Source organism: Bos mutus, chromosome X, assembly GCF_027580195.1.
Source record: "Bos mutus isolate GX-2022 chromosome X, NWIPB_WYAK_1.1, whole genome shotgun sequence".
NCBI classification, from domain to species: Eukaryota; Metazoa; Chordata; class Mammalia; order Artiodactyla; family Bovidae; genus Bos; species Bos mutus.
The window spans coordinates 80607167-80619938 of NC_091646.1; the positions used below are offsets into that span (position 1 = coordinate 80607167).

At 37.5% G+C, this 12772-nt stretch overlaps 1 protein-coding gene across 17 annotated transcripts in view; it reads left to right on the forward strand.

Annotated features, from left to right (window-relative positions):
• HUWE1 (HECT, UBA and WWE domain containing E3 ubiquitin protein ligase 1) overlaps nucleotides 1-12772 on the forward strand; it is a 157280-nt gene that overhangs the window by 87011 nt on the left and 57497 nt on the right. For all 17 annotated transcript variants that reach the window (XM_070365662.1, XM_070365670.1, XM_070365660.1 and 14 more), the window contains 5 exons: nucleotides 3555-3612; nucleotides 4605-4781; nucleotides 8493-8738; nucleotides 9819-9952; nucleotides 10921-11015. In XM_070365662.1, coding sequence (XP_070221763.1) covers nucleotides 3555-3612; nucleotides 4605-4781; nucleotides 8493-8738; nucleotides 9819-9952; nucleotides 10921-11015 — 710 coding nt within the window. The remainder of the gene's footprint in view (nucleotides 1-3554; nucleotides 3613-4604; nucleotides 4782-8492; nucleotides 8739-9818; nucleotides 9953-10920; nucleotides 11016-12772) is intronic.

Sequence of the window (12772 nt, forward strand, 5' to 3'; positions counted from 1 at the left end):
ATCAGCGGTATTTGAAAAAAGTGATTGTATTTGATCTTGAGACACAAGGTTTGTGCTAGAAATCTGGAATAAGGAAACAGGCACCAGGCACTAGAATCTACCCCAAATACATGGAGCTCTGTTCTACATTCACAGACATTCACCACAAGTAGTACTAAATACTTACTTGTTGGCCTCTTTCTTCTGCCTTCTAAATTGTTTGAGCTCAGCAAAACTGACATTGCTAGGGGTGAATATACTTGCCAGTAAGTAACCAAGCTTTTCAGTTGGGCACCATGGTTTATTTTTGTGATTGATTCCATTTATTTTGCCTAACTTAACCACCTACCCTGAACAACTTGAAAGAAATGTGTTATATAAATCCATGTGCCCTTTGAAACTTGAATGAAAACTGTTTGAATTTAAAGGCATCAAATGCAGAGAAGCAGTTTCCTGAATTGTGGCCCACTGCTGCTGCTGCTAAGTCGCATCAGTCTTGTCCGACTCTCTGCGACTCCATAGACGGCAGCTCACCAGGCTTCCCCGTCCCTGGGATTCTCCAGGCAAGAACACTGGAGTGGGTTGCCATTTCCTTCTCCAATGCAGGAAAGTGAAAAGTGAAAGTGAAGTCGCTCAGTTTTGTCCGACTCAGCGACCCCATGGACTGCAGCCTTCCAGGCTCCTCCATCCATGGAATTTTCCAGGCAAGAGTACTGGAGTGGCATGCCATTGCCTTCTCCATGTGGCCCACTGGAAGGGCTCTTTTTGCCAAAGGCAGCTGTGTCTCCTTGGAAGTGGGAAGAAAGACCTGATTTTCCTACCCACCCATCCACTCCCCTACCCCCAAAAAGCCAAAACATGACATCTCTTTTCCTGTACCCGTGTACTATGACACTCAATTGGAATCCTCTACATCTGATTACGGGCTCCAGCATCCTAAATACACATGTAAAATTAAATTTGGGAATGTTTGTTTTGGAGAAAGGGGAGAAGCAGAAGTTTTTAATTTGACAGTTAACGTAAATTATTTCGTTCATTATAGGGATGCAGTCTTTCATTGTTTCAAAGATGCTATGAGTCAAAGATTTATATGAGGTTCAGTTCAGTTCAGTTCAGTCACTCAGTCGTGTCTGACTCTTTGCGACCCCATGAATCACAGCACGCCAGGCTTCCCTGTCCATCACCATCTCCCGGAGTTCACTCAAACTCATGTCCATCAACTCGGTGATGCCATCCAGCCATCTCATCCTCTGTCATCCCCTTTTCCTCCTGCCCCCAATCCTTCCCAGCATCAGAGTCTTTTTCCAGTGAGTCAGCTCTTCGCATGAGGTAGCCAAAGTACTGGAGTTTCAGCTTTAGCATCATTCCTTCCAAAGAACACCCAGGGCTGATCTCCTTGAGGATGGACTGGTTGGATCTCCTTGCAGTCCAAGGGACTCTCAAGAGTCTTCAACACCACAGTGCAGAAGCATCAATTCTTCAGTGCTCAGCTTTCTTCACAATCCAACTCTCACATCCATACATGACTACTGGAAAAACCATAGCCTTGACTAGACAGACCTTTGTTGGCAAAGAATGTCTCTGCTTTTGAATATGCTATCTAGGTTGGTCATAACTTTCCTTCCAAGGAGTAAGCATCTTTTAATTTCATGGCTGCAGTCACCATCTGCAGTGATTTTGGAGTTCAAAAAAATAAAGTCTGACGCTGTTCCCACTGCTTCCCCATCTATTTCCCATGAAATGATGGGACCATATGCCATGATCTTCGTTTTCTGAATGTTGACTTTAAGCCAGCTTTTTCACTCTCCTCTTTCACTTTCATCAAGAGGCTTTTAGTTCCTCTTCACTTTCTGCCATAAGGGTGGTGTCATCTGCATATCTGAGGTTATTGATATTTCTCCCGGCAATCTTGATTCCAGCTTGTGCTTCTTCCAGCCCAGCGTTTCTCATGATGTACTTTGCATATAAGTTCAATAAGCAGGGTGACAATATACAGCCTTGACGTACTCCTTTTCCTATTTGGAACCAGTCTGTTGTGCCATGTCCAGTTCGGATTTCCTTAAAACCAGGTAGTAGGGGGATTTCTGAGTTGATCATTTTTAGTATTCCTATACGATGTCCTGAGCCTGGAAGGCAAAAAGTTGACGATAGGGAGCAAAGTAGTTACTGAACAAGTTTGTTCTTGGAGTTTAAGAACCACTGTTTGTATGTTTTCTCTCTTGTTCTCTCCAGTTTCCATCTAGCAAGTGGAGAAAGTACCTAAGTCCCATTTCATGATAGTTACTTTGGCTCTTTTCCCTTTTATTTGGCTTCTTCAAAGGGGCAGGTATCTCCCTGGGCTAGAGCCACACCTGTAATTCTTAGTTGTAGAGATTCTCTCCCAAGAAGGTGCACTTAGGCTGGGGTGGTGTATAATTGGTGTAAGTAGCAGTGGTTCTGAGGTGGAGGTTTATAGTCAGGGAAAGGTTTGCAGTCTTCCCAGGGAATCCTTTCACTCCTGGCATATATATAGGTCCTCCCTTTTTACAAAGTACTTCCCCAGATTCTTCACTGAATGTGTTCACAGCATCCTACCCAAGCTCTCGCTCTGGATATTTTAGCTCTAAAGCCATTCATCATGCCTCTCCACTCTCTTTGCCTAGTCCTCATTTTGCTGCCAAATATCTTTATGCCTGGCAAATCTTTGTGCACATTTTATCTTGCTCAGAGGTGAAAATTACTAGTTTCTTGCCATTTTTTCTGCCTTCTCTCCCTACCTTTCCCTTCTGTCTCTGCCCTTTTCTCCCAAAGGCCTATGTCCAAAATTTTCCTTATTTGCCTCAAGTTTTGTCCTTTCCTAGGGTTTATCTTTTAGTTAGATTTTGTTTTAGTTTGTGGGTTTTTTTCCCTCTGTTTATTTCTTAACAAAAGCCAAGATGGGCTAAAGACTGCATTTTCTGCAGCTGCAGCATTATTGCAGCCTTCTTATCTTCAATGCATCATTGAAGCATCTGAAGCAAAAGGAGATTATCACAATCTATGGATAATTCTGTGGAACAGTCTGTGGAAAAGGCGGCCTTGGGTGTAGCCTCCATCTTGGACTAACTTCATGTGTTCTGGATGATTGATAAATCTAAGCATGGAATCTTGACTAAAATTCCATTTCCTGCTCTTTATAACTTTAAATTTGATGTAAGAACATGTTAAGATGTTTCTGTATTTCTTTCTTTCTAGCTCCTTTCTTCAAGCAAATATTTAAATGGTCTCTTAATTGACCTTGCTTATTTTTAATATTTTCATATTGATGAATTCCTCTTAGAGTAGTTCGCCTAATTTAGAAGTTTCTTTTGAGATACGTACAAATGCTGTGTTTGTGAAAGCTTGGTTTTTCCTTTTGTGCTCTCAACCTACTCAGGCTAGGAGACCTACCTTCAGAATTGATTTCACCTCTTTTCCTTTTTTTCTGGGCTGTATACTAAAGGATATGTCTTAACTGAGAGAAAAACCTGGAATTTCATTATTTCCTTTTCTTCTGTTTGCCCTCTTACACTGGTATTGTGAATTTCTGTGTAACTCACTCTTTTCTCCCTTGACAGGGTTGTTGGTACAGAGGAGCGTATTCCTATTCCCCTCATGGATTACATCCTTAATGTGGTAAGATTAATGGTAGGGCAAACTGAGTAAAGATGTGTGTTTTTCTGGAAAATGTGTGGGGTTACCAAATAATCTGATGACTTAAAACTGGGGCCCTTAAACTTCAGAGCAGTGGGAAAAGATGTACAAAACTTGTTCTATGAAATTGATTTGCCAAAACTTAGCTACAAATCCCTTTTTTGAAGAGTCCCAGTTTTCTATTCATCTCCCTTGGGAAACCAAACAGGAGGACAGTGGGCTTTGTTAGGCCAGTCTAGTATTATGTTCTTATGAATGTGTCCCAACATATTTTTTTCCTACTACTTGCCATTTTTCTCATTAACTTCTTTCTCTTTTACCAAAAAAAGAAAAATTTAATGTGGTGTTTTCTTTTAACTTCCTGTGTGTGTCACAGGAAAAAAAGCTTGAATTTTCCCAGAGTTATCTGTAAGGGGAAGCCCACTTAGCATTTGTTCTAGCCCAATAAGCACTTCCAGACAAGGCGTCCAGAGATGGTTTCTCCTTTGGCTGTGTGTTTGTTGGCCATATTTTGCTTTCTTAACCTTTACAAAGTGCTTCGTTTGGTCTGAATCTGTGTTCCACGATTCTAAGTTTCATTTGCATTATGAGCACATTTGAAGGAAAGTATGATGTTTACTTCCAGGGAGAGGCAACACATTATCATGCAAGAAGCACTAAACAAACAAATTAAGAGATTAAACTTGATTCTGTCACTAATTCATGGTGTAGCCATGTGCAAAGTCATTTAGCCTCTCTGTGCTCTCAAATTATGTGACTTTAGGTATAGCTGAAAAGATAGATTGGGAAGAAGTTGTAATTACTCTTTATTTTCTAAATGTTTAGGTTTCATATAATATGCCTATCCCTTTGTACCTGATTATCCTAGAAAATCCTGATTTCATGACTATAAGATTACCCCATCCTTATTCTAAGCTAGCATTTTAGTTCCAAGTGTCAGGCTCTAACTTTTTTTTAAAATTTTCATTACCCAGATGAAATTTGTGGAATCTATTCTGAGCAACAATACAACTGATGACCACTGCCAGGAATTTGTGAATCAGAAAGGACTCTTGCCTTTGGTCACCATTTTGGGTCTTCCCAATCTGCCCATTGACTTTCCCACGTCTGCAGCCTGTCAGGCTGTTGCAGGTGTCTGCAAATCCATATTGGTAAGAAGAATCTGACCAAATATTTTCGTTTCTTTTAGAAATCAACTTTGCAATACTTCTATATACATGTTTTTACCATGGTCTCCCCTTCAACTAAAACATAATGAGAAATTTGTGGTTATGTACTGCAAGTGGATTTTGTGACTAATAGTGTGCCATGTTATTTCTCATTGAAAAGTCAAGTGTTCTTCTTCCCTGAGTTTGGTATGTAGGTCTAACATAAGAGTTTTTTCGAAGGGAAAATGTATCTCCAAGAAAGCTTTGGAGGTGGGTTTTAACACAATCTTGTATTGTTTCACCATGTATTTTTTTTCCTTTGTCAGGCTTGATACTTGTATATTTTAAGCATGGTTGATCTGTAGTTCATTGCTCGAATTTTGCCCTAAAAATGAAGTTGCTTTAAATAGTGGTAAAATAGACATAACATGATAATTACCACTTTAGCCATTTCTAAGTGTATATAGTTTAATAGTGTTTAGTACATCACATTGTTGTGAAAACCATCTCCAGATCTCTCTTCATCTTGCAAAACTGAAACTCTACACTTTAATAAACAGCTTTCAATTCCCTTCTCCCTATCAGACCCTGGTAACCACCATTCTACTTTCTATCTTGAATTTTGACTATTCTAGGTATGTCATATAATTTGAATTCATAAGGTATTTTTCTTTGTATAACTGATTTAATTGGCTTAGCATAATGTTCTCAAGATTCATCCATGTTGTAGCATTTGTCATAATTTTCTTTTGCTTTTAAGGCTGAGTAATAGTCTAGTGTATATATAAACTGCATTTTGTTATTGATAGACATTTTTAGTTGCTTCCCTTTATGAATGGTGCTGCTACAAACATGGATGTGTCCTCCAGACTCTGTTTGTATATATTGAAAACACTTAAGATCTACTCTCTTAATAAATTTCTGATATATAATGTAGTATTTTTTATATATTATATATAATTAGCTAATTATAGTTACCACATTATACGTTAGATCCCCAGAATTATTCCTCTTATAACTGAAAGTTTGTACCCTTCGACCAGCATTTCCACAACATCCCCCAGCCCCTGACAATCACCATTCTACTCTCTGGTTCTGAGTTTGACTTTAAAATTAGATCATACCTGAGACATTGCTTTCAGTTTTTTGGTTATCTACCCAGATGTAGGATTTGCTAGATCATTTGGTAGTTCTGTTTTTAATTTTTTGAGATACTATTATATTATCCACAGCAACTGCACCATTTCACATTCCAATCAACAAATTCTCTGCATCCTCACCAACACTTGTTATTTTATAGTTTTTTGATACTAGCCAACTTAATGAGTATGGCATGAAATCTCATGGTTTTGATTTGCATTTCTCTGTTGTTTAGCAGTGTTGAGCATCTTTTGTGTGCCTGTTGCCCACATGTCTTCTTTAGAAAAATGTCTGTTCAGGTCCTTTTTGCAAAACAGTACATTTTTTCCCCCAAAACAGTACATTTTATTTGACAACAGACTCCACAGTTTGTCTCAGTTGTGACATATGTAGATGGTTTTAGATTGTTTTTTGGTGGTCAACCATACTGAACAAGATTTTTCAATCTTCAAAACAACCAAGGCTCAAAGAGATTGTCTGTTTCACTTCAGTTCACAAGTGAACTGTGTGTCCTCCATTTATCGAATTATTTTTGGCATAGATTTCCCTTTGAGGTAAAAGGGTAGAGATGAAGCCACTCCCCAATCTCAAAGAAGTAAGGTGTTGCTGGCTGGTGTTTCTCAGCAGGCTGGCACATCTGTGTATTTCTTGTCTAATTCTTCTCATTGGCCTGGAGCAGCTCTTCACATTTTCTCTAGATAGCCTAGCACTTTTTCACCCCTGGTTGCCTGATGGTTTCTTTCTCTCATAAGCCTAGAGCTTCTAGGGATAAGGCAGAGCCCATTTTTTAATCGGGTTTGTTTTTTGTTGAGTTACAGGAGTTCTTAATATATTCTGGATATTAATTCCTTATCATAAATGATTTTTAGATTGTTTTCTCCCATTCCATGAGTTGCTTTTCACTGTGTTAGTAGTGTCATTTGATGTGAAAAAAGGTTTTAATTTTGATGAAGTCCCAGTTTGGTTTTTGTGGGGGTTTTTTGTTGTTTTGTTTTTGTTCTTTACTTTTCATTGCACATGCTTTTGATGTTATACCTAAGAAATCACTGTTAAATTCAGTGTCATGCAGCTTTTGTCCTATGGCTTTTTCTAGGTGTTTTATAGTTTTAGCTCTTACATTTAGGTCTTTGATCTGTTTTGAGTTGATTTTTTATATGGTATAAGGTAACAGTCAACTTCATTCTTTTGCAGTTTTCCCAAAACTATTTGTTGAAAAGATTGTCCTTTCCCTATTAACACCCTTGTCTTGGTAACCTTGTCAAAAATCATTTGACCATGTATGCAAGGTTTATTTGAGAACTCTCTAATCATTGGTGTTGATGTCTATCTGTCTTTATGCAAGTACTACAGTGTAAGATAGTTATATCTATTTGGGATCCCTAGAGATTCTGTATGAATTTTAAGAGAGATTTTTTTGTTTTTGAAAACAAAAGCCATTGGGATTTTTATAGGAATTGGATTAAATCTTTGACATTTCTTTGTTAGCTGAGTTGTGTAATAAGTGATTTCTGCTAAAAATCAGAAATCCAATTTCTTGAGGACTTGGAAAGATCCATAATTGTGACATTTGCATTTAATATTTTATTTTGTTTTTCTCTTCTTTGCAAATACTTAATTCAGTGCTATTCATAAGAGAGAGGGAGAAGGGAAGCTGCTCCATGTTTATTGTACCTTTAAGATACTGTGAGGTTGGATAGATTTATTTAAAGCCATAGGAAAGGCACATAAGCCCTCCTATTTGAATGACAAGTGATAGTGTTCACTGTCAAGATTTTTCTTCAGACTCAAAAAAACTTTATAAGGGCCATATAATCCTTGAGTCATCTCCAAAATAAGAAAATGCCTAGCTAATGCCTCGGAGAAGGTGATGGCACCCCACTCCAGTACTCTTGCCTGGAAAATCCCATGGACGGAGAAGCCTGGTAGGCTGCAGTCCATGGGGTCGCGAAGAGTCAGACACGACTGAGTGACTTCACTTTCACTTTTCACTTTCATGCACTGGAGAAGGAAATGGCAACCCACTCCAGCGTTCTTGCCTGGAGAATCCCAGGGACTAGGGAGCCTGGTGTGCTGCTGTCTCTGGGGTCACACAAAGTCGGACACGACTGAAGCAACTTAGCAGCAGCAGCAGCAGATAATGCGTATCCTAGACTTGTCTCTCTTAATTGTGGTAAGAAAAAAAAAAAAAAAAAACATTTATAACAATGGTTCATTTCCATGCTTTGGAACCTTACCTAATATTGCTCCCTATTGTGCAAAATTTGGAATTAATTGTACAGCATGGAGTTCTTGCTATAACAATATTCCAGTTTGGCCATCACAATCATGTTAAATTTGATTGACTTACCACATTTGAAAGCCTCTCATTTAAGAGAAGTGATGTGCTGCTCTAAAAGGAGGTGTTTAGGTATGTCATACATGCATTCATATTTTGGCTCCACCATTTACCAGGTGAGAGACCATGGCCAGGTCTAAAATTTGTGAGTCTTATCTTCCATTTCTTTCATTGTGACTATTAAGACATATGCATATGAAGTTTATTGTACGTTAATGCTTTAATTATTATTATTTCAGACACTGTCACATGAACCCAAAGTCCTCCAGGAAGGTCTCCTTCAGTTGGACTCCATTCTTTCCTCCTTGGAGCCCTTACACCGCCCAATAGAATCCCCCGGGGGCTCAGTGTTGTTGCGAGAACTGGCTTGTGCTGGCAATGTTGCTGATGCTACCCTCTCAGCTCAAGCCACACCTCTACTACATGCACTCACTGCTGCCCATGCTTACATCATGATGTTTGTTCATACTTGCAGGGTTGGACAGGTAAGAATTATCTTAAGGGTGAACATGTTGGTTTAAAGTCAGTAAAATACCTAGGCCATATACCTGGTATCTTAGTGTACTTAGAAGCAGTTCTACCTAGGCTGACTGGTAAGTTCTTTTGGGTTGGGTGATTTAAGGGTTATGCTTCAAGTTGCTGTCTAGTTTCACTTTCCCTTAGTATGTTTTAATTGGATGTAAGGTGACAATATAACTTGTTTCATGAACTGGACCTTCTTGAGAGTAAAAAAGATTGAGATAAATACAAGCGTTAATAGATCTATAGCATTTTATGATGCTTGGGCCTTGGGGATGTATAATCACCCCTCTTAGCAAGCAAGCCTCAATTGGGTGCTCATCTGGCCTTATTACTTCCTAATCTTTCTACAAATGCATGTAGACTTGATAATACGATGGCAAGAGGGAAATTTGACCACAGAACTTTTTAAGTCAATGGTAATTAACAGATTACTAAAGATTTCCTAAGTATCAACCTCTATGTTTGCACAGCATGTGAGGCTCCTCTTGTGCTTCCAGAAAGTTGAGGTTGTGAGAGGTTGTTTTTTGAGTGTTCACAGTTTTGCTACCTTTAGTTGTCAATCTAAAGATTAATGGTGCGTTTTTAGCTGGCCTATTTTATGCTGTTGAACAGGAGTGTGTTCTTTGAACAAATATAATTAGAAAGCACAATTATAAACTATCTAGAAAGTAAATTATAAAACAAAACTTTATGGGTTTATTTATTTATTGAAATAAATGGGAAATAACAAGTCCCTTTTCCATCTAAAAAATTTGGAAGCTGTCTGTGAATCTGTAAAACTGTTTCTTTAATTTAGAAAAACAGAGTTGCCTATGACTCCTGTTTTACGTCTTACAAAAAAACAATGAGATCTTAAAGATAGATTGTAAATATTAAAAGAGAATACCTGTGATCTTCAGTGTGGAAATTTTGATGAAGCTGATAGCTCTGAGAATAATGAGGAAGGAAAAATAGAATCCCTTATCCTTTTAAATAGCTGAAAGTTCATTTTGATCATTCAGAGGGCATCCCGAAGATCACCTTCTTTTTCACTTTGGTTACAGAGTGAAATTCGTTCCATCTCCATAAACCAGTGGGGCTCTCAGTTGGGTCTGAGTGTTCTGAGCAAGCTGAGCCAGTTATACTGTTCCCTGGTGTGGGAAAGCACTGTCCTCCTCTCCCTCTGTACCCCAAACAGGTAAGGGAATGAATGGTCATCTCGTTTATTATCTCTGTTGTCTATCCCAACAGAGAAACTAAACTTAATGAGCCTGGAGGATTGCTTTGGTTAAGGATAGAAAGGTAAAGAGTTCAGAGGCTTTCTTGTTTGTCTGAGTTCATTCAGGCTGCTATAACAAAATCCACTAATTGGGTTCTTATAAACAATAGAAATTTATTGCTCAGAGTTTTGGCGGCTAGAAGTCTGTGTGGTTAGGTGAAGGCTGTCTTCCACATTGTAGACTTGTCATTGTATCCTCACATGGTGGAAAGGACTATGAATCTCTCTGGGGCCTCTTTTTATAAGGGCTTTGTCCCATTCATGAGGGTTCTACTTTTAAGCACCTATCAAAGGCTTGGACTTCTCTGATGACTCAGATGGTAAAGAATCTGCCTGCAGTACAGGAGACCCAGGTTGATCTGTGGGTCAGGAAGATCCCCTAGAGAAAGGAATGGTTACCCACTCCAGTATTCTTGCCTGGAGAATTCCATGGACAAAGGAGCCTGGCAGGCTACTACATTCCATTGGGTCACAAAGAGTCTGATATAACTGAGTGACTAATATGCACAGAGACTTTACTACTAATACCATCATCTTGTGGAGCATTAGGATTTTAACATTTGAATTTTGTGGAGACACAAGCATTTAACCAGTAGCATTGTCCTTCCCACTTACTAGCCAAAGGGCTTGCTTACAAATGTGTTGTGCATCTTTGATACGATATCCCAGTTATGCTGTGTCAGCATGGTGGATGTTTACAATTTGGTCCTGTTGTTAGACAGGTCTAAAGACCAAACCTCTGGAATTCCATCATTGCAAATATTTTATTAGGTTAACTTACCTGCTGTAGGAAGGGAATGGTGTCAGTTAAGCAGGTCAGAGATCAAGCACAACATAAAAAAATGAGTTATCAGAAGTTTTATTGCTCACTGTTTCTCTTCTTGCAGCTTGCCATCTGGGTGTGAATTTGGCCAGGCAGACATGCAGAAACTGGTTCCAAAGGATGAGAAGACAGGTACGACCCAGGGCGGAAAAAGATCAGGTAACTCCAAGAAACTTAAAATCCAAGCCATTAATTTTTTTAAGTTCTGTCTCAGTGTCTTCATAGGTTTGTTGTGAAAATTTAGTTAGCTCTATCATCTGTAGTCTTCAGGCTTTTTTCCATTCATTAGTTTTTAGTTATATATTTTAAACTATTTTCAGTTACTTTATAAGAAAATATTCATATCCACAATGATAAAAATTAGAAAACATAGTAGAAAGAAGAATAACCAATATTTATACCACAGAAAATATTTTGAAAGTGTCTGCCTAATCTTTTCCCCTGAGGATATGTTTTATTAACATAGTTGTGATTGTCTTAGACATATTTTATAGATCTCTCTTCACTTAATATTAAGTGCTATGTAAAGGTACCATGAATTAACCATTCCCTATTAAGTTTCTAATGTTTTGAAAACTGAACATCTTTATGTATTTTTTTGCAAATGTTGAGGTTGATTCTTAGAAATTACTATAGGTTGAATGGAAAAAACTGAATTTTTAATTTTTATTAATTTAAATGTAACAAACTATTATTCTGTTCAGTTGTTGAAAGACTTTAAAGTTTGTTTGGAAAACCTGGGTGTATGAATTGGTTTTTTCAATCGTATGAAATATAGATCAATTAAGGAAAATTGAATATCTGTGTTAAGATGTACTATAAGTGTAAAATAGATACCTTTTAAAATTATTTAGTATAAAAATGTATAATCTCATTAATTTTTATATTTGATTATATGTTAAATAACAGTTTTTATTATATTCAGTTACGTATATATTAAAAAATTACAGCTTTTTTAACTTTTTAAGTGGTTAGTAGAAATTTTTAATTATCTATGTGGTTCACATTATGTTTCTATTGCACAATGTCGTTTTAGAAAATAGCTTTTATATTATATTAAAATAGAAGTTCCAAATTGCAATAAACAGAAATTATACAATTTGGACTTCCCTGGTGGCTCAATGGTAAAGAATCCACCTGCCAATGCAGGAGACATGGATTCAATCCCTGATTTGGGAAGATTCCACATGCCATTGAGCAACTAAGCCCATGTGCTACAGCTGCTGAGCCCATGTGCTATAACTACCGAAGTCCGTATGCTCTAGAGCTGGTGCACGGCAGCAAGAGAAGCCACTGCAGTGAGAAGCCTGTTCTCCACAACTGAAGAAAAGCTTGCAACAGAGACCCACCAAGTGGAAAATAAATAAAATTAGAAGAAGAAAAAATCATACAATCTTCTGACCCTAATGGAGCAAACCTAAAATTAATAAAAGCAGATTTTCTAGAAAGTTTTTTTCTCCTATACTCTGTATCAGGGAAAAAATAAATTTGATAAACTATTTAAAGAAAATGGTGAGACAGTTCTATATATAAAAGCCTATTAACTATGCTTAAAAATTGTATTGAGATTACTAAAAATAGAGAAAATGCTAAGGAACTAATAAAGCAGACATAAGTTATGAAATAAATAATGACATATGACAGCTAGTTATTGTATTGGGGGAGAATGGGACAGAATTAATAAGATATACACAAACTTCTGGCAAGGTTAATTTTGTAGAAATTTCTAACCAGAATTTAGAATATCAAGTTTTGCCAAAGTGTACCAACTTTAACTTAAAAAATAATTTACTAAGAATCAGGAACAAAATTAGACTCTGGCAAAGAATTGCCTTGCATAACAATTTAGATATATTTTTCCCCAGCAGTTTTTTCCACAAATTTAACAAGGATAACTCCATTTACACATACAGTTT